Consider the following 27,005-nt stretch of genomic DNA (forward strand, 5'->3'; position numbering starts at 1 on the left):
GTGCCTTGGCGTGCGCTGTCGAAAGACGGATGAGCGTCTCCAGCGTGCGGGCCGTCATCGGCGACGTCTTCCGCTGGTTGCCAGTCAGCTCATCGTTTCGAAGCGCCGAGTATGTGGCAACAATGTGGTCCGCAGCGCCTTTCGTCAGGACAGGCTTGATTCTCGACTTGGCGTACTGGATGTACTTCTTGATGAACGGGATGCTCAAGACCTCAACATTGCGCCCTTTACCGCGGCTTGTCGTGATCATACCAGCGTGGAGCATGACGTTGAACTTCTCGTACACCTCCGTCGGGCGATTGGGATCCCGGCTCTCTTCAAGTCCGACACCCAGGGTCTGAGTAGCCTGCTCACGGACAGGAGCACCCTCCTCAGTGCCGGGTTCACGGTACCGATGCATTCGCAACACGTGCTCGGAGACCAGCCTGTCGCTCGTATCATCGGGCTCGTCGGTAACGACGAACAGCAGATCGAAACGAGACAGGAGAGAGTCCGGAAGAGCAATGTTCTTGTGCGGATCTTTATGCGGGTCGTACTGTCCATAGATTGGGTTCGCCGCCGCGAAAACACTGCACCGCGCATTCAGAGACGTGTGAATGCCCGCCTTCGCGATGGTGACGGTCTGCTGCTCCATCACTTCGTGGATAGCAACACGGTCCACATCGCTCATCTTGTCGAATTCATCAATACAGACCACTCCGCGGTCAGCCAGCACCATCGCACCAGCTTCCAGCCTTCTCTCGCCAGTCTCTTTGTCTGTGGTCACAGCAGCCGTGAGACCGACGCCGGAGGAGCCTCGACCCGTGGTGGCAATCGCAAGCGGCGCCGTGTTCAGCACGAAGCGCAACATCTGCGACTTTGCCGTCGAGGGATCACCGACCATCAAGATGTTGATGTCACCACGTAGATGGGTTCCGTTGTCGAGATTCTTCTCCACACCCCCAAGCAACATGAGAAGGATGGCCTTTTTGATATAGTCGTGTCCGTAGATACTAGGCGCAAGCGATTGGGACAGAAGATCAAAGACATTCTTCTTCTTCGCAATTTTGTTGATGTTGCGAATATCCGTATCGGTAATCGTAGCCTGAGCAATTCCTCCTCCCGACTTTGACGACAGTTGGATGATGTTGTTCGCAATGATAACCGTGCGGAACGTCGACGGCCCCGAGCCAGCTCCTCGGTTTCCAAGAGTGCGGTAAATACCAACAAGCTGGATTCTGTCTCCTGGTTTGGCTCGGTCGACCAGGTCATCATCCAGGATCACATCCACTCCACGGGGCAACTGGCCTGCAGGAGCCCGTTCAGGCATCTCCTGAATCGAGATGGTTTGGTGGTCCATGTAGGTGCAATATCCATATTCAGTGATGAGCTAGAGATGACATCAGCCATGAGATCCCGTCCCTTTGTCATATCCATCAAATCTTACCGGGTTCTTCTCCTCGTCTTCTGTGGGATAAACGTTCAAGCTCGTTGCTCCGCTGGCAGTCATAGTCTGATCCCGATACTTCCGCGCGTAGAAACGATTTTTCTTTTCGCTATAGTGTACACTCTGAATTATTTTGGGCCGCACGAGAGAGCACTTGGTAACAATGCCTTCTAGCGACACCATCTTATTCAAGTGCGAAGAGCCTAGCGTCCGCGGGTTGCAGGCATTCTCTCCGAAGGCGCCAACGTAGGCACAGTAGTACGACTGGAACAATCATTAACACATATTCCCCAAAAGATCAGCCGTGACGAACGCACCACATCATCGGCAGTTTCTCTCGCTGGCCGATTGGGCAGAGTCTTAATGACTTCCTTGAGAGCCCTATCAAAAGCTTGCGTATACTCGAACGGCGAATTAAGAAGCCTGTTTCAGTGTCAAATGGCGTTCTTTCTTTTTGCATCGTATTGGAATTTCGGAATTTACCCGTCCGCCAATTCACGGTTATGTGCTCTGATTTCGTCGATGCTGACCTGCACATACACAAATGGCCCATCAGAAAAATGATCCACAAAACTCTCTATATTGCCAGGTAGAGGCTACTTACCGTAAGCCGCCGCTGGCCCCGATTGAGCATCAACACAATATCCGCCCGATAACTGCACTCAGTCAGACTCGTCAAGTTCTCGAAGATAGGACGAAAGGGAGAATCTGAAGGAGCAAGCAGGCTAACCTCCGTGCACGCGCATCGGCTGCAATTTGAGAAATTAGCAATGCACATTAGAGTGTATCGATGTGAGAGAGAGAGAGAGCATACTTGGATCAAGAAATTCAGTCGCTGCTCGCACTCGATCCTGTGCGGCCTCATCGCGGAGGCGGACCCCGTCCATGGTGAAAAGGGTTGGCGGGGATCAAGGCAGTCGAAATGTACAAAAATATAAACCAATCCAGTGAGAAGAAACAAATTTCTCCGTCACAGGGAGACGGTGCGGTTGGGGTTGACAGAGCTCTTTTTACTGAGACGGTGGTTTCGAGGGGGTCGCCGGGGACAATTTGGAGCACGCGTGCTCCAAAAAGGGTAGAATGGCGACGCGTCCGCTGCGGGCGACGCGTTGGTCGCGTTTTCCTTGTGGGCTTGGCAGCTTAGTCATCAAGCATCACGCCTGTGTCAGAAAAGGGCAATTGAACCTGCAAATTCAGAGCAGTTACAAACGAAATGATTGTACTGTACACTTTGTGTCTGAGATCAGGAAATCATGCAAAACTAACATCCTAAACTTGCATCATCCAACACAGTAGCCAAGGAATAGATCTCTTCAACTGTACACATGCATATCTAAAAGATACTTGAAGTCTAATACATCGTCTGTAAATCAAAGAATACCGTGAACACAAAAACTCCTCCTCAACGCAAAAATCGCCCGCGGAGAGGTATTATATAAACTAATGTACAGAAGAAAAACATGCATCGTCGTGGGACACGTCATACGCGTCGAATATAACCGCAAAATCACCTTCACTTTAATTCATTCTGTTCCGATCCTAGAATAGGACTTCTTCGTCAGGCCACCGCCGTCTCACGAAGATGGACGATCGTCGAGACGATCTGAATCTTGATCTCTTGTCGTTTGGCCGGGTGCTTTCCTTGAAACAGAGTGATTCGTTGAAACACCAGGAAGGACGTCCGGAGCAATCTTTGGCGGTATGGCTCGCTTGTCCTCTTCTTCGGGCTCATCCTCCGAGAGAGGATCGATGCCCAGACGTCGACGCCTCGCCTCCAGAAGGGTTTCAGCCTCGATGTCCTGCTCGTCCTGATAATCGAGAGTCCGCGGCGGGGTTTCGGGCAATTCGTCGCCAGCCAGACTCTCACCTCGGCCAGATGGCGGTACGTCTGCTGATACCTCTTCTAGAGACAACTGGTCCTTCTCTGGATCGGTGGCGGTGCGCTGTTCACCCCCAACGCCGAGAACGCCGCCGGTCCACACGAATTGTTCCTGCGGCTTCATCTCCTTGTCCCCTTGCTCCACCTGGTGGCGGAGCAGGACGCCTTGGAATTTCTCACGCAGATAGGGCATATCGCCAATGGCCAGGACCGTCTTGGGAGCAACCGAAAGGAGATTCCTCAATTGCGCGCCTCCGTCGATAATGCTTCTCTCTCTGAAGTCGATCAAGGCCGACGCAAGATAGATCAAGGTGACATATGTTGGTTGCATGAACTCAGGATCAATCTTACTCCAGAGTCGTCGCCCGGCTTTTCCGAGAGAATTGCGATATCTCCCACGCTTAGGGTTCTCAAGGTAGTCAATGGTAGCAGGAGCGCCCTCCGGCCTCACTGCAAAACCCCGGCGCAGTCTCCCCCACCCAGGAAAATTTGGCATGAATTTGTTTTCAAAGGTAACAAAGGCTTCAAGCTGATCAGAGGCTTTATTCGATTGCGCGAGCACCTGGACGTACGTCGACCAGTTCTGAGTGGTCAGTGAGAACCCCAGCTTCTGAAACTCTGACACAACTTCGGGGATTTTCCAATGCTGATTATAGTGTCCCAAGGCTTGCATGTACAAGGAGAGACATCGCGATAGGATGAAACGCTGCGAGCGTAGTATGGGCGTCGCCTTGTCCTTTGACTCAGCCTGCTGCTCCGCCACAACCAAAGGCTGGCTCTTTTGAACAGACTGAGGTAGAGAAGGTTGCGGTGGCCCGGAATCACTAGGCTGATCCTGGAACCGTAACTCCTCAAGATCCGGACAGCTGGCTAACTGGATTGCTCGAGGCAACGCCATTTTCCAGCATTCTTCAACCTTAGCGTATTGCCCGGCTCGCAGGTGGGCGTACATTAAGGCAGCTAGTAAACGTAGCGGAGGAGGTCCGCCCTTTTCACCCTGCGAAACAAGCCGTCCCTTCTGCATGTACTCGTCAAAGAGCTCCCCGACCTTCCCATAAGCGCCTATCGTTCCGTATGCCGTAATGAGGTATTCGTAATAGAGAGCGGGAAAGGCTTCATGAAGGGGCTGTTTGCCCATGCCCGGTCGCGGCTGTTTGGATGCAAACTGCCTGATGTCAAATTCGGCGATCGCCTTGATAAGAAACTCCTCCGACATGGCCAGATGCACGTCGCTGGGGTCTCGAGAGCCAGTTTCCAAAGAAAGTTGGGCGTCTCTGTCAAGGAAAGTCTTCAGCATCTGAAGTCGTGGGCTCAAGCTGGGATTCTGAAAGCGTTCCTCGATCTCTCGGTAAATGATATGGGCCATGTCGCGATTGCGAGCTTTGACGTAGGCGTAGAGAATGATGGTATAGTGAAACTCGGTGGCATGAACCCGGCGGCTACGGTGCAGAGTCCGGAGGATACGTCGAGCCGAATCAGGCTTCCCGATCAGGGCCAGAGACAACATCAACGCGGCATATGTCATGTCATCCGGCCGCACACCGACGGCCTCCATGCGAGAAAAGATTCTGGAGACAGCATCCAAGTCGGCTCGGAATGCGTACGACCAAAGCAGAATGTTCCACATCCTCGTGCGTGACCCCTCAAGATTCAAGGCGAGACTGGCCTCTGCTACCTCCTCAGCATCGTCGAGCCGGCTGTTATTGCAATAGACTTCCACGATAGTGTCCAGCATTGGTATGGTGATAGGTACCCTGTTTTCTCTTGCAAGCTGGAAAAGATGGCGGACGCCGTCAATATCACCCCTGTTTGCACAGAGACCCATTAAGGTTCCGAAGGTGTACGAGTCCGGCTTGTGACCAGCGTCTATCATTTGCTTCCAGACTTTAATCGCTCCATCGACATCTTGTGCATTTGTATATGCCGACAGAAGAATGTTCCAGCACACTCTATTTGGCTTCAAACCAAATTCGGAAACCCTGTTGAACTGCTTCAGAGTCTCTTCGACGTTTCCCACTCTAGCGTGAACATGGAGAAGTGGCGCGACCCATCTCAGAGTTCGGGGTTTTCGTTCAAGCTGTCCGCTCACCGGCTCGCCATATTCTGCGACGAGATCATTGAACGTTTTTTGGACATTGATGGCGTCACCCGCCCTGGAAAACGCCGTGAGAGCTAATTTATATGCCTCTACCGATGGTTTCCCGTAGAAGTTGGTGAACTCATCAAGGAGGTATTGGATACCATGAGTGACCTCCAAAGAAGTCAGAGTTCTCAACAGACTCTCCAGGAGCTTTCGTGGAGGGATCTCACTGCTAAGGTGCCATCGAAAGTTCCGATAAACGACGATCGATCGGATTACATTTGAGCGAACCTCGAATGATTGAAGGATGTCAAGAGCACTATAATAATGCCTTGCCGTGAGGAACCCCAACTCTTTGAATGCTTGAGTCAAATTCAAAATCATCTCCGTGGTGATGTCTCTCATCATATCAGAAGAAGTGAAAATCATCTTCAATAAAAAAGGGGCTAGCTCGGCAGCTCTTGAGTCCCTATCGGCTTCCTCCTGCCCCTTCAGATACTGCGCCAGAGAGAGAACTCGATCAGGTAGGTCAGAAAGAGACTTCATCTGCGACAAAGCTGGGTGAGAAAGATCCTTTTCCAAACCGGCAGGCCTGGAATCCCAAAGATCCAATGCATCGCTCCATTGCGTTGTTTCCACGAACGAGGCTAGGGCCAAGCTCCAGGCTGGTATTCCAAGGTCTTTGGCCATACCCTCTGCACATATCCGCTTGACATCGGAGTACTTCCCAGCTCGAAGAAGAGACATTGTCGCATGCAAATAGTCTTTTTCGGAGCGCGCTTCGGAAGGAATAGCATCAAAAAGCCTCCGTGCTCTATTCAAGTCGACCAGGCTCGTCGAGTTTGACAGATATTCAAGGACAGAGGACCTGAGTCCTGGCGGTTCCCCAATATCCATCCACAGATCCCAAACTTTGTCATAGTCCCGTCGGTCTGCCGCGTCAAGCAACACCTTCAGGGCGGCCTCTTTCTCATGTCTATCTTGATCCACATCGCCGCCAATGTTTTCTTCGTATCGACTCAGTTTCACGCCTTGGGAGACATTGGCGGGTTCCGAGGCAGAATTAGAAACGTCCGAAACGTATGACCTCGCGAGGTCAGGGGCTGACCGCTTTTTCTTCCGCAGCAGAAACCCATTTTTCGCGCGTGCAACCCATGAGAACGCAAAGGACTGGCTTTTCGGAGGGTATAAGAAGTCGAGAAAAGGTCTTGGGGTATCATCCGCGGCCAGGCCAGACTTTTCGACAGCTCGCAACGAGTGTGATCGGGACCGTCTTGAGGCATGCAACAGGATGTAATACCACAACCGAAAATCCAATCCACAGTCCCTATAGCGCCAGAAACCTGGACCCAGAGACTTCCGACTGCGGATCATGCCATTGGAGTTCCGAAGGAAGCTCTGTCCCGCGCTCTCGAGGCATCCTGCTGCCCGCTCGAGCATTACCCCCGAGGAATGAGGTGATAAACACAGAAACAGTAGAGTCTAAAGCGATATGACTGGCATATCGAGATCTTTGCACAAGACATGGGTACGGTAGTCAGTCGAATGAGCTCAAGGATGATCGAGTTTAAGGGTGCTAATAGGGTCAAACAAACCTGTACACGGGCCCTCTCCAGGTGGTCGAAATAATATTTCTGGGAATGCAAGCTCTGCACTGAGACCCGTGGGCTTCCCAGAAGACAGAAGGCCAATGCAATTGCTTTTTGCTGCGAGGAGTATGATGCAACGCGCAGAGCGACGAGTTACGTATTTTCTTTCTTGGGGAGTCCGAAGTTCTCTGCGGCGCCGGGCATTCGTTTGGCCGAGTGAAGCCCGAACCACACACCGCCGCCCGCCCGCCAAAGACCAAATAATAATCTCTCCACGTCTTCCCCGCCCTCCGACCGCCGTCATCGGGTTGCCTGAGGTGGGATTATCCCCCAATTCGATGGAGATCACGGATTTGTTCTTTTCCCGACGGGAGCAAGCCCTCCTGGTTGGGGATTACAACAGCTATCGTGCGCAGACCTCGCGGAGATTGCATACGGTCCGCAAGAAGCTCGGGCAGACCACCCCCAAAGGTCGCAAATACACAGCCAAACCTCCTGTGACGGCGGAAAATGTGGGATCAAATGTCGCGTATGTTTGTCCAGAAAGTTCGCATTGGATGCAATTTTTTTACTGACGTGTTGCGTCTGAAGCTACGCCCATCTCTTAATCCTCAGCTCCGAGCGAGCATGGGCCCAAGCGATGCAGATGAGAGCAGTTCATTCTGCGGACCCCTCAGCGAAAGGAATCGTTGGCGCTACTAAACGACATATCATTTCCCGACTAAATAAAGCGACCAGCTATGCGAAGCAACTTGTTTTGATCTTGCAGGACCAAACAGCTTCCCACGCAACTAACGTCGATCTTCTCGAGGCGCGCGCCTACCTTGCCTTGCTGTGTGGGGCATTGTACATGGAGAAGCAGAGATGGGAAGAGTGTCTCCAGAACTACAGCGTTGCGAGGATCATTTATACCGTTCTTGGCCGGAAGGAGAAGAAGGATGCCTTTCGAGATCTCATCTCGGGCACCATTGACCCCGGTCTTCGTTATGCTGCCTATCAGCTGAAGCTTCCACGCACCAAGCCCCTCCCATCTTTAGCCATCCAATTTTTCCCGTCCGATGCGAAGATCCGATCTGAGGTCGAGAGCGTTGATCCCACCTGTCTGACAGAAGATCTTGCGGGAACCACAAAGGCGGTCGATGGAGAAGTGCAACGACTACCCGACAGTATCACATGGCGGTCACGTTCGGTTCCCCTTGAGGATGCTTCGATAGCACAAGCGCTTGCTGCTGCCTCTGCGGCAGAGTCCCAGCTTTCGTCGTGGTTGGCAGACGATGCTGGGAAATCTGCGTCGCCGAAGGACAAGGCGGCTGCGTATGATAGTGTCATCCAGGCCAGTCAGGACGCTGTGGATGCTACTAAGACCGCCCTCGACGAGCTCGCTAGTGAAGGGGTTGATAGAGGGGATCGGAGAATGCAAGCGCTTCAGGTGACCCGGACGGCTGTTAATTACGCCCTCGTTGGGTGGAGAGTTGGCCGGAATAGGGTTCTGTGTGGGGAGCAGGACGGTCTTCTCTTTGAATCAGAGCAGACCAAGGCTCCTCGCGGCCGACGTCAAGCATCCCGGAAAGAAGGTACTGGGAAGAAGCTGGCAAGGCTCCGCGAAAGGGTAGCTCTATATGACTCGACGCTACAAAGCCTGGATTTTGTGCAAGAATTGCCTGGTGTAGCAGGTGATTCCGAATTCGTTCAGGAATTAGAAGCGAAACGCAACTACTTCCGGGCGCTGCGGTATGTTCTGTTCTCTCTCGTATTCGTACAGGTGACCCTTTGCTAAACGGCTGATGTGAACAGGTGTCTTTCCATCGGGCGCTCGCACTCTTTCCTCGGGAGGTCCAAAAATGCCCTTGCTCTGTTTGCCCGAGCGCTTGATCTAGCTTCAGCAGCACAGGCAGTCCTTCAGACCGCTTCCGGAGCCGATGGACCTCCAAGGTTGGATGTTTCGTCCCAGCAAGTCCAGGCCTTGGGTTCCACCTTGCGGGGGTTGGTGGCGCAGTACCGCGGACTGGTTACTCTCGAGAGGCTCTCTGAGACGGAGAAGGATTCAGAAACCTTCCAGCCGCCTCTGATCGAGCGCCTGGATGAGTACGTGGGCGACGGCTTGGATCTCAGCAATCTGGTTCCCTTCCCGCCCAAGATGCAGCCGATTCCAGTCAAGCCGCTCTTCTTGGATGTCGCATGGAACTACATTGATTACCCGCGCGAAGCAAAGCAGAAGACTGAGCCAGAGAGCAAGCCTGCTGAGGAGAAGAAGGAGGGGCGGCGTGGCTGGTTTGGATTTGGTCGCTGAGGCGGGAACGGCGTCCATATACGTTACTCAGCACGAGGTTCATTACATGATAAACCTGAATGACATATTCCTATCCCAGGGCTGGCTCCTGTCACTACAACACCAGTAAATCACATGCTGTATGTGCAGTACCGTAAGGGCTGATGCCATGCATACTCCGTACCCTCGGTAGGCTGCTTTGTCAGCAATGAATGGTAATCAGGGTTTGAGTAATCACGTGCCACGACCAGCCCTAGCTACGGAACTTCGTCAGCCGAATCATCCGACCGGCCGGGAAGGCCGGCTATGATGCCTCTCCATTGTTATTGTGTACGGAGTAGGGCATGCAGAATGTGCAACACATGCGTAACCCCCATAGTCCTCGATTGTAGCAACCTCTCTCCTACGTGTCTGTCACAAGTAAACGCACTGTCTGCCAGAAGGTGGAGAAATTCGAGACGCGTATACTGGCAGCACCTGTTGATACACTGGACAGGATAGTAGAACCGCACTCAGGAGGCGATTACTAATGTCCCTGTAATCCACGCTGCCGATCTTTGTGCAGACAGCCCTGGATTCCGCATTGTCTCTGCCATCGGCACGCAATAATTGGCGAAAAGAAGGCGACAGCTATCGATCTCGATATCGAACAGCCACGATAAACACAGGGCAGCACAAGGCGATAAACCAGCGCAAAGCAGAGTCCAGCCTGCTGTGCTGATGAACCGGTGGGTGCGCCGACATCCCGTGTCCGTGCCTGCGAGCCCTCGTCCACCAATAATGGCGCGGCGACAGGCACCGTCTGCTAAGTCTAAGTTGCTAATCGGGAATTCATAATTATTCCTCGATCCTTGGCGCATGCACCGACGCTCCTTTTTCCACTGCAATATCTTCCTCCACCTTCCGTGTCCTTCTCGGCCCTCCTGACGTCTGCTCTGTCTCTCGTTCAGTCGTGTCACTTGGCTGGGTTCTTCACGGCGTGTCTGCGTGGCCACCTCGGAATCTCTTCAGGCAGTTCCAAGAGACAAGCCAAGACAGTCCTGAACCCGCCATGGTCAACTTCAATGGGAGCTTTGTCTCCCCTCTCGCGGACGCGAGAGTGGTACCCCAACTGTCTGATCCCTCCAGTGTGCTGATGTCGCTCTACAACCGTCTCAATGGCATCTCGATCTGGTCTACTCTTCTGTACCTTTTTCTTGCGGCCGTCGCATATGATCAGTGTACGTTGCGTCTCTTCCTCGAATCTGTGCGCGAAGCATCGCGTGGGCGACACGTCTTCGCTGGACAAAGTTTTCGATGTTCTGCCCAGATCATTGCCATGTTTTGGCTGCCAGACAAGAACTGACGCGCTCTGTGATTTTTTCAGTGAAATACATCTATAACAAGGGATCGATTGCCGGCCCGGCTATGAAAATTCCGTTCATGGGACCTTTCCTCCAGTCGGTGAACCCCAAATTCCACGAGTACAAGGCCAAATGGAACAGCGGAGAGTTGAGCTGCGTGTCGGTTTTCCACAAGTAAGTGCCTTGGGAGGCATCAGGAGGAGGGGAAAGAATTGCATCTAAGCAGGATTTTGCCCAGGTTTGTCGTGATCGCGTCGAGCCGTGACCTGTCGCGGAAGATCTTCAACTCGCCCGCCTACGTCAAGCCCTGCGTCGTGGACGTGGCTCACAAGCTGCTCGGCAAGGACAACTGGGTCTTCTTGGACGGAAAGCCCCATGTCGAGTTCCGAAAGGGATTGAACGGCCTCTTTACCCGCCAGGCGCTGTCTCTCTACCTGCCACACCAGGAAGCTGTCTACGACAAGTACTTCAAGCACTTTCTGGAACTCTCCGCCAAGAATGACTACAAGCCCATCCCATGGATGCCGCATTTCCGCGAGTTGATGTGTGCCGTCTCCTGCCGTACCTTCGTGGGTGACTATATTTCGGACGAAGCGGTCAAGAAGATTGCGGACGACTATTATCTGATCACTGCGGCCCTCGAGTTGGTCAACTTCCCGATCATCATCCCTTACACCCGCACCTGGTACGGAAAGAAGGCTGCGGACATGGTGCTTGACGAGTTCGCCAAGTGTGCCGCGAAGAGCAAGGCCCGCATGGCTGCTGGTGGCGAGGTTACCTGCATCATGGATGGCTGGGTCAAGGCTCAGCTCGACTCGGCCAAGTACCGCGAGAAGATCGAAAAGGGCATTCCCGTGGATGAGTCGGAGAAACCGGCGAGCGTGCTGCGCGACTTCACCGACTACGAGATTGCTCAGACTATCTTCACGTTCTTGTTCGCTTCGCAGGATGCGACCAGCAGCGCTTGCACGTGGCTCTTCCAGCTCATGGCTGACCGCCCGGATGTCCTGGACAAGGTCCGTGAGGAGAACTTGCGGGTGCGCAACGGCGACCGGAACGCCCGGATCACGATGGAGCTGCTTGACCAGCTCACCTACACGCGCGCGGTGGTGAAGGAGACCCTGCGTTACCGCCCTCCGGTCATCATGGTTCCTTACATTGCCAAGAAGGACTTCCCCATCACCGACTCGTACACCGTGCCCAAGGGCTCCATGATCATCCCGTCCGTCTACCCGGCGGCCCACGACGCTGAGGCGTACGAGGACCCTGAGACGTTCAACCCGGACCGATGGATCACGGGCAATGCGGAGGAGCAACACAAGAACTGGCTGATCTTTGGCACGGGGCCGCACTACTGCCTGGGCCAGACGTATGCGCAGCTCAACCTGATGGCGCTGGTCGGCAAAGCCAGTATGCACCTGAACTGGGAGCACTTCCCGACGCCCAAGTCGGAGGAAATCAAAGTGTTTGCTACGATTTTCCCTCAGGTGAGTATACAGAAATTCGTGTGGTGTGGGTGTATTCTAACTGATGCAGGATGACTGCCCTCTTGTCTTCACTCCTCGTGCGTAAATACGTCCGATCCGGTCTAGCAACGACCGGTTGTCGACATAACGCTTTTATATTCATGGCTCATTCTGACGACCAAATTTAACTGTCAGCAAGCTGTCATCCAGCATGTTAGTCACAGCTGAATGCCTTTACTTTAGATTATAATTATTGCGGCTCGCGTGTTATTTTCGAGGTTTTGAATTGGAAATGGCGAACACCTTTGAATGACTGCTACGCTCGAGCCATTTAGGGCGGGGAGACAGGTTACCAGAGAATTCTTTGGGCAGCCTGCGTTGAGGATTTCCTCAGCCTTGTATTTGCAGGGCTTACGGCGCAGGCTGCTTTTGCATTGTACATAGCTTACATATAATAGTAATATTGTTCGAATTCAAACGAGTTTGCTTGGCTAGCGTTGTAAATAATCTGCAGCATGCAGCTTACACCCATGCGTATACGCATTGTTAACGGCTGGATACAGTAGGCGGTAAAGCGGAACTGACATCACGCTTCTTTCTCTCCGAGCGGAGAAGAGAAGCAAGCAGCCGTCTAAGACTCTAGATACTTTTGCATTACATCCCACTCAATCAATCTGCATCACAGTCGTGATACTTAATTCTCTCATCCAAATAAGAGAGAGAGAAACTTTTTATTTTTAAATCGCAATGCCCACACCATCGGGATCCTTTGCCTTTATTGCGCGCCGCGCCGCGACAGCACGACGTCCTTCATGCATCAACATCAACATCAATAATAGTATCAACTCGAAGAGCAGCCTCCTCGTACAGAGAGGGAGCAGAAGACTGCTGAGCACGCTTGAGTCTGGTTCAGCAGGTGCAGCTCGTGCAGCGCAATCGAGACGTTCTGTCGTCAGCAGCAGCAGCAGCAGCAGCAGTGGGGGATCATTGCTGTTCGTCATCCTCTGTATCTACAATCTCGATCTCGATCTCCTCAGTTCCAGCAAGTTCGATGGGAGAGCAGTGAGAAAAAGAGCGATGGCAGCAGCAGCAGCAGCGAGACCCCGCAATTGCGATCCGTTGGGTTTGAGGATGTACGTTAGACTATCTACCTGATCAACTAATTCATTCCTAAACTAACAAATAAAATAATTCATCAGGTCAACGCCTCCCTCCCCTCCCCAGAGCAGACTACTAACAAACCAACCACCATCCTAATCGACGTCCGCGAACCAGCCGAACTCTCCTCAACGGGAATCATCCCCGGCGCGGTATCCATCCCGCTCGCCTCGCAACCAGACGCATACTTCTTGTCGCCGGAGGAATTCGAGACGCGGTTTAGGTTTCCGAAGCCTGGCGTTGCAGAAGCCGAAGGGCAGGACGCGTCCAACAAGAGTGATCTGATCTTCTACTGCAAGGCCGGCGTGCGCGCCCGTGCCGCGGCACAGTTAGCTGTGCAGGCTGGCTATGATCCCAATCGGATTGGGGTCTATGATGGGAGTTGGTTGGATTGGGTGGATCGGGGAGGGAAGGTGGAGAAGTGGGAGGGTGGTGAGGAGTGAATGTAGTACTGTACATACTGTATGTACATAAAAAGGGAAAGATGAATGTGTTATTGAGTTGAATGAATGAATGGATGGATGGGATAGTTGTGGATAGCAAATACATGAATAAATAAATGGAAATGAAATTGTTTATACGGATGAGATGGATACAGTATCTCTCTCCCTCTATATACACATATCTCTCTCTCTCTCTCTGAGTAAGGAAGTGCCGGATGAAGCCAAGCCAAGCCAAATCAATCAATCATACTGATCGTACTGATCGTACTAACTGCATTGTATACTGTAGTGTATTGCTTTACTGTACTGTACTGCTTAAACATCATGAACGTTTAGTTTAATCAATCGACAGACCTCAATCAACCTAACCTAACTTAACATAAAGCATGAAAAACATAAAGTCTTCATCTTCAATCACTCATAGAGAAGACAGACAGATATAAACCAAGCTCGATCTAACATAACACTTATTTAACGACATGAAAAATAACTTTTTCCGTAAAAAGTCAAAACTTTTTTTTCCTTTCTTTTCTTTTCTTTACTTTTCTTTTGTTTGTTTGGTTGTTTATGGAATGTCAAATACCGGCTTCAACTTCTTGATCAGTGCCCATTCCTCCATCGACACTTCGGGCCGGTAGAACTCCTTCAGCGTGTCGATGCTCGCCCGCGAGATGGCCGAGTATAGCGTGTCCTTCTCCTCCAGCTGGCGCCCGTACATGGGCTGGTTGGGGCCTTCGATCTTGATCGCCACGGACGGCTGGCCCCGTTTGCACACCTGGACGGGCTTGTGGTCGCGTTCAATGGATACCCTAGATAATGTTAGTTAGTTGTCACTTTTTTCTTTTTTGTCTTAGATCAACTAGGTGGGTGCAACTTACACTCTCCCCAGCTGGATAATCTCCTTAGCCCCAGTGGTTGCGTTCTGCTTCACAGCCGCAATCGGCGTGTTCAGTTTCAGAACTCCCTCAATGACATCCACACCGATGACAATCGGGTCCTTCTTGTTGAACACTGCCACCGTCTTCAACACGCACGGGAACACCGCCAGCATCTTGGTCTCCTCCTTGCGCTGCTCTGTCAGCTGCGCCATGTGCCTGGTGAAGTCGTCGAACAGGTGGTAGATAATGTCCGCCGTGAAGATCTTGACGCCGACTTCGTCCGCATACGCTTGCGCCTCCTTGTCGACCTTCACGTCGAAGCAGAGCATGACGGCATATTCCTTGAATCCCTTCTCCAACATCGTTCCCGCAAGCATCACATCACGCTTGTACACAGGTCCAATCGAGATGTTGGAAACTGGGACCTTGGACACTTTGAGGAAATCCAACAGAGCCTCGAGGGATCCTAGGGTGGATGCCTGCACGCTGACTCCCCGCTGGTCCTTGGACACCTTGTTTAACAGGTTCTCCAGATCCGACATGACTTCTTCCATCAGGTCTTCCTCGTCATCATCGGGTCCGACGACCAGCAGACGCGAACCGGCGATCGCGTGCTCCAAGTCATTAGCCGCGATCTTGACACCCAGAGCCGCCTTCACCTCTTTGTTGTGCACGTATTGCGACTTCAGACGCAACTCCTTCATCGGCGCCGGCGTCAATAGTGCTCGTATGTTCGTCGCTATAGGACCGTTCAAACCACACAGCACTATTCGGTCACCTTCCCGGAGGATACCGTTGGACAGAACAACGTCGATCGTAGTACCAAGACCCTCGACAACCTTAACCTCCAGAACGGTACACTCAACCTCGGACAGATACATCAGAGAGTTGGTCATACGCTCCTGGGTCAGCATCGTCAGAAGCTTCAGCATGTCAGGAATACCTTCGCCGGTATGGGCGGAGGTCGGCACGAGCGAGACGTTGCGCGCCATCGACTTGTTCTCCCAGTACAGCTCCGAGTTGAACCCTTGCTCGGCAAAAGCGAGCTTGATCTGATCCACACGCGTCCGGAACTCGTTCAGAACACCCTTGCTCTGCATGGCCAAGCTCTCCTGGAAGCCATTGTTGTCGATCTTCTTCCATCCGTAAAGACGGTCGATCTTGTTCAACGCGACGATGAACGGCGTGCGGCGCTCTCGGAGGAGTCGCAACGATTCCAAGGTCTGCGGCTCCAGCCCGTGCATGATATCGACCACCAGAATAGCAATATTACACAGAGAGGAACCTCTCGAACGCAGGTTGGAGAAGGACTCGTGTCCGGGTGTATCGATGATCAGCAAACCGGGGATCTTGAACTCGAATTTGCCATCTTTGTTGACCACCGCAGTCTTCTGCTTCAAAGCGTCGACAGGGAAGTAAGTGGCACCGATCTGCTGCGTAATACCACCGGCTTCGCCCTCCTGCACGTTGGTCTGCCGGATCTTGTCCAGAAGCTTGGTCTTTCCGGTATCGACGTGACCCAGAATACAGCAAATGGGCGAGCGCAAGTTGTCCTTTGACCGAGCTGCCAGGGCTTCCTCGTGCTGTTTCCGTCGTCGCTCTGCTGCCTCGGCCTTCCTCTGAGCAGCAGCTTTCTGAGCGGCTGTGGCTGCCTCTTCAGATTCTGATTCCGACTCGTCTTCGGACGACTCTTCTTTCTTGGCCGGCGCTTTAGCCGGAGCCTTAGCCGGAGCTGTAGGTGCCTTTTCAGGTGCCTTCGCTGGTGCTGCAGGCGCCTTTGGCGCTCCATTGGTCGTTCCATTGGGCTCTTTGGCCGTGGCTGCTGCCTTCTTTTCTTCTTTCTCAACTTCCTTATCATCTTCTTCTTCCTCTTCTGAAGGAGCATCCCAGCTGTCCTTGACGTCTTCAGCGGCGTCCGCGGCCTTCTCCCAGTCGTCTTCAATGTCGTCACTCTCTTCTGCCGCGGCCTCCGCCTCCTTCTTGGCCTTCTCTTCCTCCTCCTTTCTTCGCCTCTCTTCTTCCTCCTTTCTTCGCCTCTCTTCTTCCTCTCGCCTTGCCTGCGCCCGGGCGGCTGCTTCCTCGAGGTCCACTTCGTCCTGCTTCTTAGGGCCCTTCTTCTTGCGATTATCGTAGACCGGCTTCTTCTTCTCCTCCGGTGCCTGCTGTTGCTCCAAGCCGGCCACTCTACCCACACCAGCAGCCAGCATCTGCTTCATGCGCAGCTCATTGCGCTCTTTGGCTTCCTTCTGAGCCTTCGTGAGCAGTTTACCTTCTCTCCGCAGCTGCTCCTTCTTCTCCCTCTCCTTCTCTTTCCTACGCTGACGAGCTTCCTCTTTGCGCCTCTCCTCTTCCTCAATCTTGCGCAATCTCTCTTCCTCTCTCGCCCGCTCTTCGGCCAAGAGCCGCTCTTGTTCCTCCTGCTGTTTCCTCAGCAGTTCCTGTTGCCTCTGGATCGCGGCCAGGTGCGCAGGGATCTTCTTCTTTTTGCCAGGCTGTTCTGGTGCCGGAGCAGGAGCGGGAGCAGGAGCGGCAGCAGGTTCAGGTTTGGTTTCGGGTGCGGGCTTGGATGGCTCAGGTTTAGGTTGTGCAGCTGGACCAGCAGCCTTCTTCTTAGCGGCCTAGATAGATGATTGAGTCAGTAAACCAAATTCTTTCTCCCAGCGATCACATGTGGAAATAATAGTCTACCAACCTGTTCCTTCTTCCGCTGCTTTTCTCGTTCCTTCTTCTCTTTCTCCTTCTCTTTCTTGGATTTCACTCTGATCTCTTCGCCCGCACCCGCATCTTCCTTCGGTTCTTCCTTTGGAGCGGGCTTGTCGGCAGCCTTGCCCTTCTTTGGCTTTCCGGCGAAGACATCCTCGTCGTCGAACGTGGCCTCCTGTGGCTGCTTGCTGTCCAGATCCACGGCGCTGCCATTTGCGTCCTGCTGGGTGGGATCCTCGCCTTCGACGAAATCCTCGACCAGTTTCCCTTTCTTGGCCTTCTTGCTCCTGTTCTTCCTCAGCGCGGCCAGAAGACCGCCGCCCATCTCTCCGTCGTCATCGTTGTTGTCGGCTGGTTTCTGCTCCGCGGGCTCGCCATTTGCGCCGGGGATGGTCTCGCCCAGCTCGGCTTCCCAGTCGTCGTCCTGTCTCCTGCCTCCCTTCTTCTTGGGCCCCATTTTGATCGGTCGGCGACAGAAAGGTAGATAAGACTTTAATTAAACTAGACAATAAAAAACGGCAGGTACAAAATTAATATCCTGCCCGTGGACAGCACGACGAAGGCAGATTTTTCCCTCCAAGTGCTCCTATGCAACGAGGTAGATGTACCCTGCACTGGAGCGGTGGTGGCAACATCCGCAGCGAAGCGGATAACAGATATCAATTTCCTTCCCGCACGATAACACACGCGTGCGGTTTCTCGCAGGAAAACGGATATGTGGGGGTTGCCGAGGAAAACCCGTAGTCGATATTAGGCGCACAGGAAGAAAATAAAAGAAGGGCACGAGAGGCAAGGCGCCCAGTGTCACTCTCTGCCTCTCAGAATCGACTGTGCGTGCGTGACGAGCGGAGTTGACTGGATTATTGTTGCCGGAGGGGTGAGAATTTGTGAGGTTGGTTCGGGCGGTGGGGACAGCCTGCCCTGGCTGACCGAGATTCCGGCTGCACTCAGCAGCTCTCTTAACAAATCGCAAATATTAATATGCTGGACATACACTGGAGAAAGAAATCCACTCTCTGCTCCAGCTGATGATTGTGTGTTTTGAGAGCAGGCTCCCACTGCTTCATACATTGGAGTGGCTGTATGGACTAGCAAAGCATGTATGCCTGGCTCAACAGATAGGTGCCTGCACAGAACCTGAAAAATAAATTCCAACACTTCTATCAGGACTGCCTGGTCATACTCAATATTCCTTGCATTTAATAACTAGCTCTGTGACAGTGATTGGAGGCAACCAGGTAGACCATCACGCCTATTTACGTGAATGCAGAGTATATATATATATATATTCACGCTAGTAGGAGAGAGGACGCAAAATGCACTTCACTACGTCATCAGACCTGGCGCCTGGAATGTCTGAAATTCAAGTGAAGACTTCTTGGTATCCGAACCAGCTTTTTCTTTTCTACTTTCTCTTTGGACTATATATAGTTTATGCAATCCAGCTGTAAAGCAGTACCAGAATCTTGGCATACCAATCATCCAGGTCGTACTGATGATATCTTTTAGACCCCATTTAGGTAGATGAGCATCGCATACTCAACTGGTGTTTGGCTCTGCATACATATATGACAACAACAGAGTAGAACCAGCGGAACTCCATTTCTACACAGTATCCCCATCAAAATCCAAACTGCAGCAATTTCCCCAGCCAATCCATGACCTGGGACACGGGATCTGACGTCTCGCCCAGTAAATCCCCCGCAAGTTCCAAAAACAGCTCCATATACGATTTCGGGGGCAACGTTGCGGCATCCGAAGAAGGCGAACGGGTGTCGCTGGTCAACATGTGTCGCAGATGGTCAGAACCATATTGGAGTAGCCGGGCAAGTATGTCACCGTTGACATGCATGTGAGACGGCTTGTTTGAAGAAGTCGGCTCAATATCGGCCCATATCCATCGTTTCTTTCTGGCTGCCAGGAACGGAGATAGGGTGGCATCCTTGCTGCACAAGTTCTGAATGAATCGGAGAAGACGCCATTCTCTTTCTTCAAGTGTCATTATTCGATAGACCGTCCCATCCATCGTCGTGCCGTATACAGCGGTAGACGATGGCAAAGGCGAAGGCGCTGAACATGGTCCCAGCCGAATAACCGATAGAGGCAAATGGGCCTCAGCAACTGCGGGCGACATCATTTTATCATTCTCGGTGACACCAATCTCCGAGAGAGCACTAACCGTGCCTCCTCTGCTGGTGGCGAGCGTCAACTTCGCATCCCCTCCAATGTAGTAATGCGACAGCCCTTCGCGTTTCACCCCATCGTGGGCATACAGTTCTAGTTTATCGTTGACCACTTGGAGCACCACCAACGACTCTCTTGCCGTGGAAACGTAAATGTATGGCTGGCGAACGGTGATGGAGACCGCTGGAGACGTCAGTCTGAACCGTGCTGCGCGGGCCCATCGCCTTTCTGAAAATTTCGGCTCCAGCGGAACGACATCGTAACCGGTGCCGACCATTAAAGTCGAGTTGCCATATGCAGCCAGGGAGCGAACCGGCCCCTCGAACCTGTGAATATGTTTCACAGAGCACTCAATCTGTTCGGGATTGGCCGCACTCCGCTGTGCTTGCAAGAAGATGACACGACCATTGTCCTCTTGATTCTTCCGTGCGGTTCCAATAACGATGAAGTGATATTCCACTCCATCACGCTTGGGAGTCCAGTCCAGGATGCAGGTGATCCGTTCTCCAGCAGCTCCACATGGTCTCCAGGGCTTAGAGATGTGTTTACTACCGGCTGCAGTTTGCGATGATCCCACTCCCGAATGAGAGTCATCCAGGTTGATGAACTCAATATGAGGGCGCAGATAGCGTTTGATGGGTTCCGCGTCCGCGCGATTGTCTAATTCTACCGTGGTGTATGCCACCACCAGGCTTCTGAGGTGTCGTGAGTATGTTACTCTGTTAGCACTGCCTGGTAGCTCGATTCTTCGAGGAACAGTTCTGGGAAGTCGGTCCAGAGTGCTGATCAAAAGCTGTCCTTCACTGATACAGACGAGTGACCCAGCTAGACCGTCAGGACTCGGGTTCGGTTGCGCATCGATCAGAGTGAAAACATCCACGCTTTTTGAACGTAGGATGGCTAGAGGTAGGTTGTAAGTAAATGACCTTGCTCAAGGGGAGAGATACCTACATTGTTTTGGTCCGTAATCCATATCTGTTGGAGAGCATAATCCAGCGAATCACGACTGTTAATGTGTGATAGATGCCAAAAGCCATTTCCACATGTGACCAACGCAAAATCTTGCCTTGTCGTGTTGGTGCCGAGTCTGACAGTAGTTTGACCAAGTCTTCGCGGCATCCCTTGCCTGAGCTCTGTGAATGTTTGAGAGACGTCAGCATAGACAACATAGATTTTCTATATGAAATTTCTGTCATACCTATCGGAGCCTCATTCTCCGCTTCTCCAGTTTTTATGCTAAAGGGAACCAGAACGCCGCTTCGAAGGCCGCAGAACAATGTTGAACTTTTCTGACCGCTGTCTCCGGCTGCAATGACTCTAGCAATACTTTCAATTGCTCTGGAAACGTCATCTCCACTCAGATTGATGGCATAGTCGCCCAATTGTGAAAGATCTTCCTGTTCTACACGGTAGGAGAGGAGGTGACCGTCACTGGTACCAATGAAAACGTAGACGTCGGATTCGATATCTTCGATCAACACAGATACCGGCTCATGGCTGGTATCGACTGGCTGTCCTACAGGCTCTATCTGGAGGGTGTTATTGGTTGATAATATTCTGCCGACGTGTACTTGCATTGCCTGGGGAGACCTGGTCGCTGTCACAACAAGTGCGTGCTTGTGGTGAATGGCGGAAGCGACAACAGTCTGATCGGTCTCATAATTAAAAATGAAATTCAGGTTCGGCTCGCGAGGAGCTGAGAGATGGATGGAGCTGTTCGTGACTTGAATAACAATACCTGTTGTGGTATATCCCGCGGCCAAAGTTTGAGAAGAGAAATCCAAGGCCGAGTCCGAGTCATCCATGGCGTAAATCTCCTCTCCTGTATCCCTGGGAAGATACAGAAGAGTTGAGGAGACTGGATCCGACGTGAGAAGGTAGGTGCCGCCATCGACGTAATCCGGCATGGTCCAGATATAGCGGGTGCTCGACAGATCCTCTAGAGGAATAATCAAGCCTATTCGAGCTTCGACGCCGTATCGAAGCTCGACGAGAGCCCCACGGCCGGTTGTTGATGCAGAGCATACATAAAGCCGGTCACTGGAGGATGTGTCGTTCCGTGTTACCTCACCTGTTTGGCTGCCACTCTGGGAAGGAGGGGGAACAACCACAGCATCCAAGACAGGCGACCAATTCAAAAACTTCTGGACACATTTCGGATGTTCTCTTGCCCGTTGGATGAACAGTCCTCCGTCACCCATGTTTCCTGCAGCCAGGAGAAGATCACCACCCTCGAAATCGAAGTCAATAATATCGAAAGCAGCATCAACATCGCAACCAAGTTGACCAAGATGTGACTGATGCTCGATCTCACCTTTATTACCAATTTCGAGATAGAAAAGCCAACCATCTTCCCGGCAAAGGTAGATGTCGTCATGCTGCTGGTTGTAGACCCAGTTACGATATGGTCTAGCCCACCGTGTCCATAACGGAGACAGACGGGAATCTCGCTCCGGCGATTGAATCGGATACCGACTCGACGGCCCTTTCATTCTCGCATCCAGCGCATTCCTATACACCACCATCGATGTGCTCGTGATCAACATAAAGGACGTTGCTTTGGTCAAAGGAACCAGAATGTTTGGCAACCTGCATTCTGCAGGCAGCTTCCTTGTGGTAACTCTGGGGCGAGCTTGTCGTAGTGTTTCAGACGAGTCCCAGTCATAACACACAGCGAACGTGTGCTGATCTTTTGCCACCAACAAAAGGAGAATAATTCTGTCCCCATCGTCCGCTTCAGGGAAGAGGAAGTCCATAAACAAAATGTCCCCGTCGACACGAAAGAAACGTTCCTACCGACACACAACAAAAGATCAATAATCATCCAGTTTGGGAATTGACAAGCTAGTGAACAGAAACTCTGAAAAATGGCAAATACCTCTGCGATTGGATTTAATTTTCCTTCTGCCATCTGCGACTGAAGCTCTTGGGGTGATTTCATGGTGAAAATCCCAAAGAAGTCGGCGGGAGCAGCGACAGCGATTGCCCGAGACCTGGAAGATGTGAGGAGTCAGACTTTGGTAAATATTGGTCGAGATTGGGTGTCCTACCTCGGATCGACAGCGAGATGTCGACCAAATCGCTCGAGAATGCTGACATCTGAGGGCAAAGGCCGACGAAAATGTACAAAGTGGCCATCCTTGGGCGAAGGCTCGTTGCGGTAGTAAAGGAAAACCAGTTCCTTAGAGTCTAAAGTGAGCACCAAGAGCTGGGAGGGTAATGAATCTTCCGCTTCTGAGGAATGATCGGGTGAACGACTGTGCGCCCCTAATTTCATCTGAACATCCCATGGTAGTTCTGGACAGGCTCGAATGGCCTTGGCCGCAACAATGTTCGCGTCAAAATCCGATTTTATGGTAACATCCTCGAGGTAAGTGCCCATAACAATCTCACGAAGCTGGATCGATCTTTCGCCGATAAACACCACGTCATTCTGGCGTTTGCTTCGCAAGCGGGCCGGCAGAATCAGCTGGATGGCCGGGCTTGGTATGATTGTCTGGGAGAGAAGGCCAACTTTGGGCTTGGAGGGATCAGCTTTTGACGGCAGATCATTGCACCTCTCCCGATTGCGTTCCAGTAATCCGCTGATCCCCACGTGTCGAGCGGTCCAGACCTCATTCTCTAATTGGGCCGCTTGCAGAGCCATGATGCAGAGAATGGTGCTTCAGCGACGTCGGAGAATCGAAACAATTCTAATTGACAGATGCAGTGGGCATCTGTCCAGAAGAATATTCAAAGAGCCTGTGGACAGCTGTGTGAGGTTTTAGTGCGCGAAGAGTAGGAGCAGGTATAAAACAAAAAAGACATTCAATTCTCCAGAGAGTCAATGAATAGTGATAGCCCTCTTTATGGACCATGTAACGAGTAATCAGGAGCGCAGGCCTCCTCTGCAGACAAACAAGCCAGATCGAAATGTAATATCATGATGTGTTTCATGCAGTCTGTCTCCATGAAACATGCAGGAATCTCGCAGTCGTCCAATTATGACGCGCAGGCGCACACATCAAACCGAATATTCTCTGTAGAGTGAAGAGCAGGACTCTGCCGTGTCACGTGTGATTGTGTAGCAGAGCCAACCCCCTAGAATACAGATGCACGTAAGTTGAAGGCAACCAACACTAAAGCCGTCATCCATACATACATTAGAAAGAGCAAGAGTGGAGGGACGGGCAATTAGGTAATGTTCGGCACATGCCAATGCCGCTTAGAGGCTTGTGCACGTCCAACGGTCGTGAGACTGCGGGGTTGTGAAGAAGCAGCTGAACCACACCAAGCTGAGCGGAGTGTGGCTGGAAAAGACGGCGCATTGCCGCCGAGTTAGGAAATTGTGATCAAGACGAGAACACAATATGGCTGCCCGGGGGAAGGGGATAATTTCGTCGTCGACGACGATGATGCCGCCTCTCGAGGCGTTCGGCGTTAGTTTAGGACAACGGGCGTGCAGCACCTGAGTAAATGCTTCTTTAAGCAGACTAGTGAGCTCATTGCGGGACTCGGCTGGATGAGTTCCGCTGTCTCAAAATACGATAGCTGTATCGTGTATTCTATTAGCCAATCAGGTCCTGCTAATGGACGTTTCCGCTGGTCACGGTCTGTTACGTTTCAAGGTGACAGACATGTGCCCGTCACGGGACTCGACCAAAGCCTCCGCTAATCAGCCGCTCCACGTAGCGAGGCGGTGGACAGATCATCCAACTCTTGCAGATCTTGAAACATGCCTCTATCATTCGACTACTATTGTTATTAACATCATATCTGGCTGCTTGCTCTGCGGCTGCAGCCAAGCATTTTTGCTTGAAATTTCTTTCAAATGGTTCCCGAGGTACATGGATGAAACAGCACATTGGGCAGCATGGCCTGTGACAGCTGAGGTAGCTCATGCCTGCTGCATCTGACTGGTAGCGAGAGAAATCAGATTGAATCGCTGGATTTCGAGGTTTCTTCGACTTTTGAGAACCTGCAGGCCCGGCGGATTTTTCGAGCGTTTCCCCGATCATCAATGTGAACAGCATTGCCAGCTTTGTTGGCAAAGCAGCATCCCAATCTCCACCAAGGTGATCCAATCGAATCTACAGTCTTTGTTACCGCAATCCGGATTTATCTGTATTGTATCTTCGTGATCTTGTGGTACTATGGACGGGAATTTCCAAGACTCATCTGGGGATGAGGCTATGGAGAAATCGGTCGACGTAGAGACTCCGGCAGACCCAGATCCTAAGGATTTGAAACGAGAAGATATTCAACGAGCATGCAAAGAACGTGACGTCGAAGCGCTGGTGGAGCATGCGACTTCGAAAGATGGCTTGCTGGATGATGAGCTTCGTCAATCAGCATGTATGTTACGGCTCTGAACCTTGTCATCGTTAGTGTTGTAATTGGTATTTATTCATTTCTCAAATAGGGCCCATCCTCTTAGGATGCGATCAGACTGCAGAGACAGCAGATGCTCCAGCATGGAATGATCTACCGCGGCATCGGGACGAGGACCAAGTCAAGCTGGATGTGGACCGGTCCTTTGTATACTATCCGAACTGTTAGTACTTTCTCGTGACCTCAGCGTTGAAACTCACTGTGGCTGAACCGGGCGTCATCTCTTGTTTTAGGTCCACAGAAGGAGCTCTGTGACAGGAAGCAGGAGCTCTCAGATTTGATCACAGAGACTCTCCGAAGATATCCCATGCTTTGTTACTTTCAGGGGTATCACGACATCGCGCAGGTGCTGCTCCTAGTCTTGGGTACGCAACTAGCTCGTCAGGCATTTGTGCGAGTGTCCCTTTTCCGAATCCGAGACTACATGCTTCCCTCGCTCTCTCCTGCCGTGAAGCACCTTCAGCTGATCCCTGCTATACTGGAGAGCACGGACCCTAAGTTGCGCCGACATCTGGCGGGGACGCAACCGTTCTTCGCACTGGCAGCCACCCTGACCTGGTATGCTCACGACATCCAGGAGTATGGAGACATTGCGCGGCTCTATGACTTCTTACTCGCACACGAGCCGGTGGTGGCCATCTATCTCTTTGCGGCCATCATACTGTCCCGCAGGAAAGAGCTCTTGACCATCCCGGTGCGCGAACCAGAGATACTTCACTTCACGCTTTCCAAGCTTCCTCAGCCTCTCGATCTCGAAGGACTGATTATCAGCTCTCTGGAATTGTATCGCGCCCACCCTCCTGAATCCCTGCCATTTCGAGCTTGGCAGCGGATATCGCGGCATAGCGCCCTCAAGACATCGCGGAAACTCGCGCTCGACAGCCCGACAGAGGAGGCCGAAAAGCTGTTCGATCTGCAAACACGGGAGCTGCGGCGCGAAGAGTTCCGAAAGAGGACGTATGCCGTGATGTGGAGGTACCGAAAACCGGCCGGTTCTGTCGCGTTAGCAATACTGATCGGACTGGTCTCCTTTTACATCCGGCGGAATGGCCTCGACACATCGATTTGGAACTACGTCGGCAAGTTCAAGGAAGCATTTCACTATGCGAGGTGGTAGACGGGATCTGCCATTACCCTCAGAATCTACTTGCGTTGCTTAATGGTAGAGGAGGAGTCCTATTATTTGGCGTTGGGAAATGCTGTGTAGAATAAAGATTTACGCACTTTATGTTTGTGGGAATTTACATTCCCTGCAGTAATAGTCTGGTCTAGGATCCTGTGTGACTTTACCTTATCTACTGGCAGCTAATCCATTCAGTCTCAATATGTGTCTTTGTCCTTGTGCAACTTAGTGTAAATTCACATGACTCTGGGGTACCCCAGGTTTGACCTCTCATAGACTCATCCGGACTCAGGGGCCTAGGCCTTCTAGCCTGACCTGACCTCATATAGACTCACCCGGACTTTTTCTGCCGAATTTCAATACGGGGCTCTTTTATCTTTCGTGCAATGAGAATCATCTTTGTGCAACTAGTAGCTTAGTGGGGATTCACATGACTCTGGAGTACCCCAGGCTTGGTCTTACATAGGCTCATCCGGACCAGACTCAGTGAGCTTGACAGGACCTGGCCTGAGGCAGCCTTCCAGCTTATGAGGCGCTGTCTACTAAGCTTCAGTGAGTCAGTTACTACCAAAAACAGGTGGGGGCATATATTGCGAGTGTTCTACTGTCATGTCAGGTTGTACAAAGAGGAGGCCACAGTTGCGGACAAAGTGAGTTATTATTACTAGCATTCCAGAGCATAGATGATGGATCACATAAAGAAGAGCTGGGTAAAGTGAGTGTTTCACAGACATTAGTTCAACTCACATGTAAAGGTATGAGGAGGAGATGTCACGGCCTCTGCCTAGTGGCCATGTACTACACAGTACTAACTACTGTACATTCTCGCCGAAATCAACTTTTCCAAAGCTAAAGAGCGGAAAGGTCATGGTTGGAAAATCTGAAGTGAAGCTTCTCAGTCATGTGAACAAAATGGTACATCTATATGTACTGTATGTTCTTGCCAAAACCAACCTTTCCGAAGCTAAGGAGCGGAAAGGTCAGGGTTGGAAAACATGCACTCAACATTTTGTCCGAAAATCACAGTGCTGAACCGCAAGTCGGCGAGATCCCAAAATCTGTGATTTTCGATGCGAGGTTTCCAGGTCATGTGA

The 27,005-nt window shown here is 51.8% G+C and overlaps 8 protein-coding genes across 8 annotated transcripts; 4 read left to right on the forward strand and 4 right to left on the reverse strand.

The window, feature by feature from the left end:
• On the reverse strand, nucleotides 1-2,313 carry T310_6505 (DNA replication licensing factor Mcm3; the record flags this gene model as incomplete). The annotated part of the gene is made up of 5 exons (XM_013470656.1): nucleotides 1-1,369; nucleotides 1,427-1,690; nucleotides 1,744-1,849; nucleotides 1,910-2,003; nucleotides 2,241-2,313. Coding segments are annotated over 5 exons (1,906 nt in total), but the record flags the coding sequence as incomplete, so codon positions are not given.
• Nucleotides 2,314-3,000: 687 nt separating this feature from the next.
• T310_6506 (Translation regulator (Cya5)) lies at nucleotides 3,001-6,805 on the reverse strand (the record flags this gene model as incomplete). The annotated part of the gene is made up of 2 exons (XM_013470657.1): nucleotides 3,001-6,658; nucleotides 6,729-6,805. The coding sequence occupies 2 exons, from the start codon at nucleotides 6,803-6,805 to the stop codon at nucleotides 3,001-3,003; spliced, it is 3,735 nt and encodes a 1,244-aa protein (XP_013326111.1).
• Nucleotides 6,806-7,312: 507 nt separating this feature from the next.
• T310_6507 (uncharacterized protein) lies at nucleotides 7,313-9,264 on the forward strand (the record flags this gene model as incomplete). The annotated part of the gene is made up of 3 exons (XM_013470658.1): nucleotides 7,313-7,503; nucleotides 7,566-8,705; nucleotides 8,769-9,264. The coding sequence occupies 3 exons, from the start codon at nucleotides 7,313-7,315 to the stop codon at nucleotides 9,262-9,264; spliced, it is 1,827 nt and encodes a 608-aa protein (XP_013326112.1).
• Nucleotides 9,265-10,294: 1,030 nt separating this feature from the next.
• Nucleotides 10,295-12,158, forward strand: T310_6508 (Cytochrome P450 sterol C-22 desaturase; the record flags this gene model as incomplete). The annotated part of the gene is made up of 4 exons (XM_013470659.1): nucleotides 10,295-10,463; nucleotides 10,610-10,760; nucleotides 10,825-12,073; nucleotides 12,123-12,158. The coding sequence occupies 4 exons, from the start codon at nucleotides 10,295-10,297 to the stop codon at nucleotides 12,156-12,158; spliced, it is 1,605 nt and encodes a 534-aa protein (XP_013326113.1).
• Nucleotides 12,159-12,799: 641 nt separating this feature from the next.
• On the forward strand, nucleotides 12,800-13,653 carry T310_6509 (uncharacterized protein; the record flags this gene model as incomplete). Its single annotated transcript, XM_013470660.1, has 3 exons — nucleotides 12,800-13,003; nucleotides 13,090-13,185; nucleotides 13,252-13,653. The coding sequence occupies 3 exons, from the start codon at nucleotides 12,800-12,802 to the stop codon at nucleotides 13,651-13,653; spliced, it is 702 nt and encodes a 233-aa protein (XP_013326114.1).
• A 565-nt stretch (nucleotides 13,654-14,218) lies between these two features.
• Nucleotides 14,219-17,691, reverse strand: T310_6510 (Mitochondrial translation initiation factor IF-2; the record flags this gene model as incomplete). The annotated part of the gene is made up of 3 exons (XM_013470661.1): nucleotides 14,219-14,462; nucleotides 14,532-17,149; nucleotides 17,224-17,691. 3 exons carry the CDS (start codon nucleotides 17,689-17,691, stop codon nucleotides 14,219-14,221), a joined length of 3,330 nt encoding a protein of 1,109 aa, XP_013326115.1.
• A 1,164-nt stretch (nucleotides 17,692-18,855) lies between these two features.
• On the reverse strand, nucleotides 18,856-23,064 carry T310_6511 (uncharacterized protein; the record flags this gene model as incomplete). The annotated part of the gene is made up of 5 exons (XM_013470662.1): nucleotides 18,856-20,318; nucleotides 20,366-20,551; nucleotides 20,617-22,210; nucleotides 22,297-22,411; nucleotides 22,469-23,064. 5 exons carry the CDS (start codon nucleotides 23,062-23,064, stop codon nucleotides 18,856-18,858), a joined length of 3,954 nt encoding a protein of 1,317 aa, XP_013326116.1.
• A 1,486-nt stretch (nucleotides 23,065-24,550) lies between these two features.
• T310_6512 (TBC domain protein) lies at nucleotides 24,551-25,905 on the forward strand (the record flags this gene model as incomplete). Its single annotated transcript, XM_013470663.1, has 3 exons — nucleotides 24,551-24,752; nucleotides 24,820-24,951; nucleotides 25,022-25,905. The coding sequence occupies 3 exons, from the start codon at nucleotides 24,551-24,553 to the stop codon at nucleotides 25,903-25,905; spliced, it is 1,218 nt and encodes a 405-aa protein (XP_013326117.1).
• Nucleotides 25,906-27,005: the final 1,100 nt, after the last annotated feature.

This window comes from Rasamsonia emersonii (genome assembly GCF_000968595.1).
Source record: "Rasamsonia emersonii CBS 393.64 chromosome Unknown ctg1118621760417, whole genome shotgun sequence".
Lineage (NCBI taxonomy): Eukaryota > Fungi > Ascomycota > Eurotiomycetes > Eurotiales > Trichocomaceae > Rasamsonia > Rasamsonia emersonii.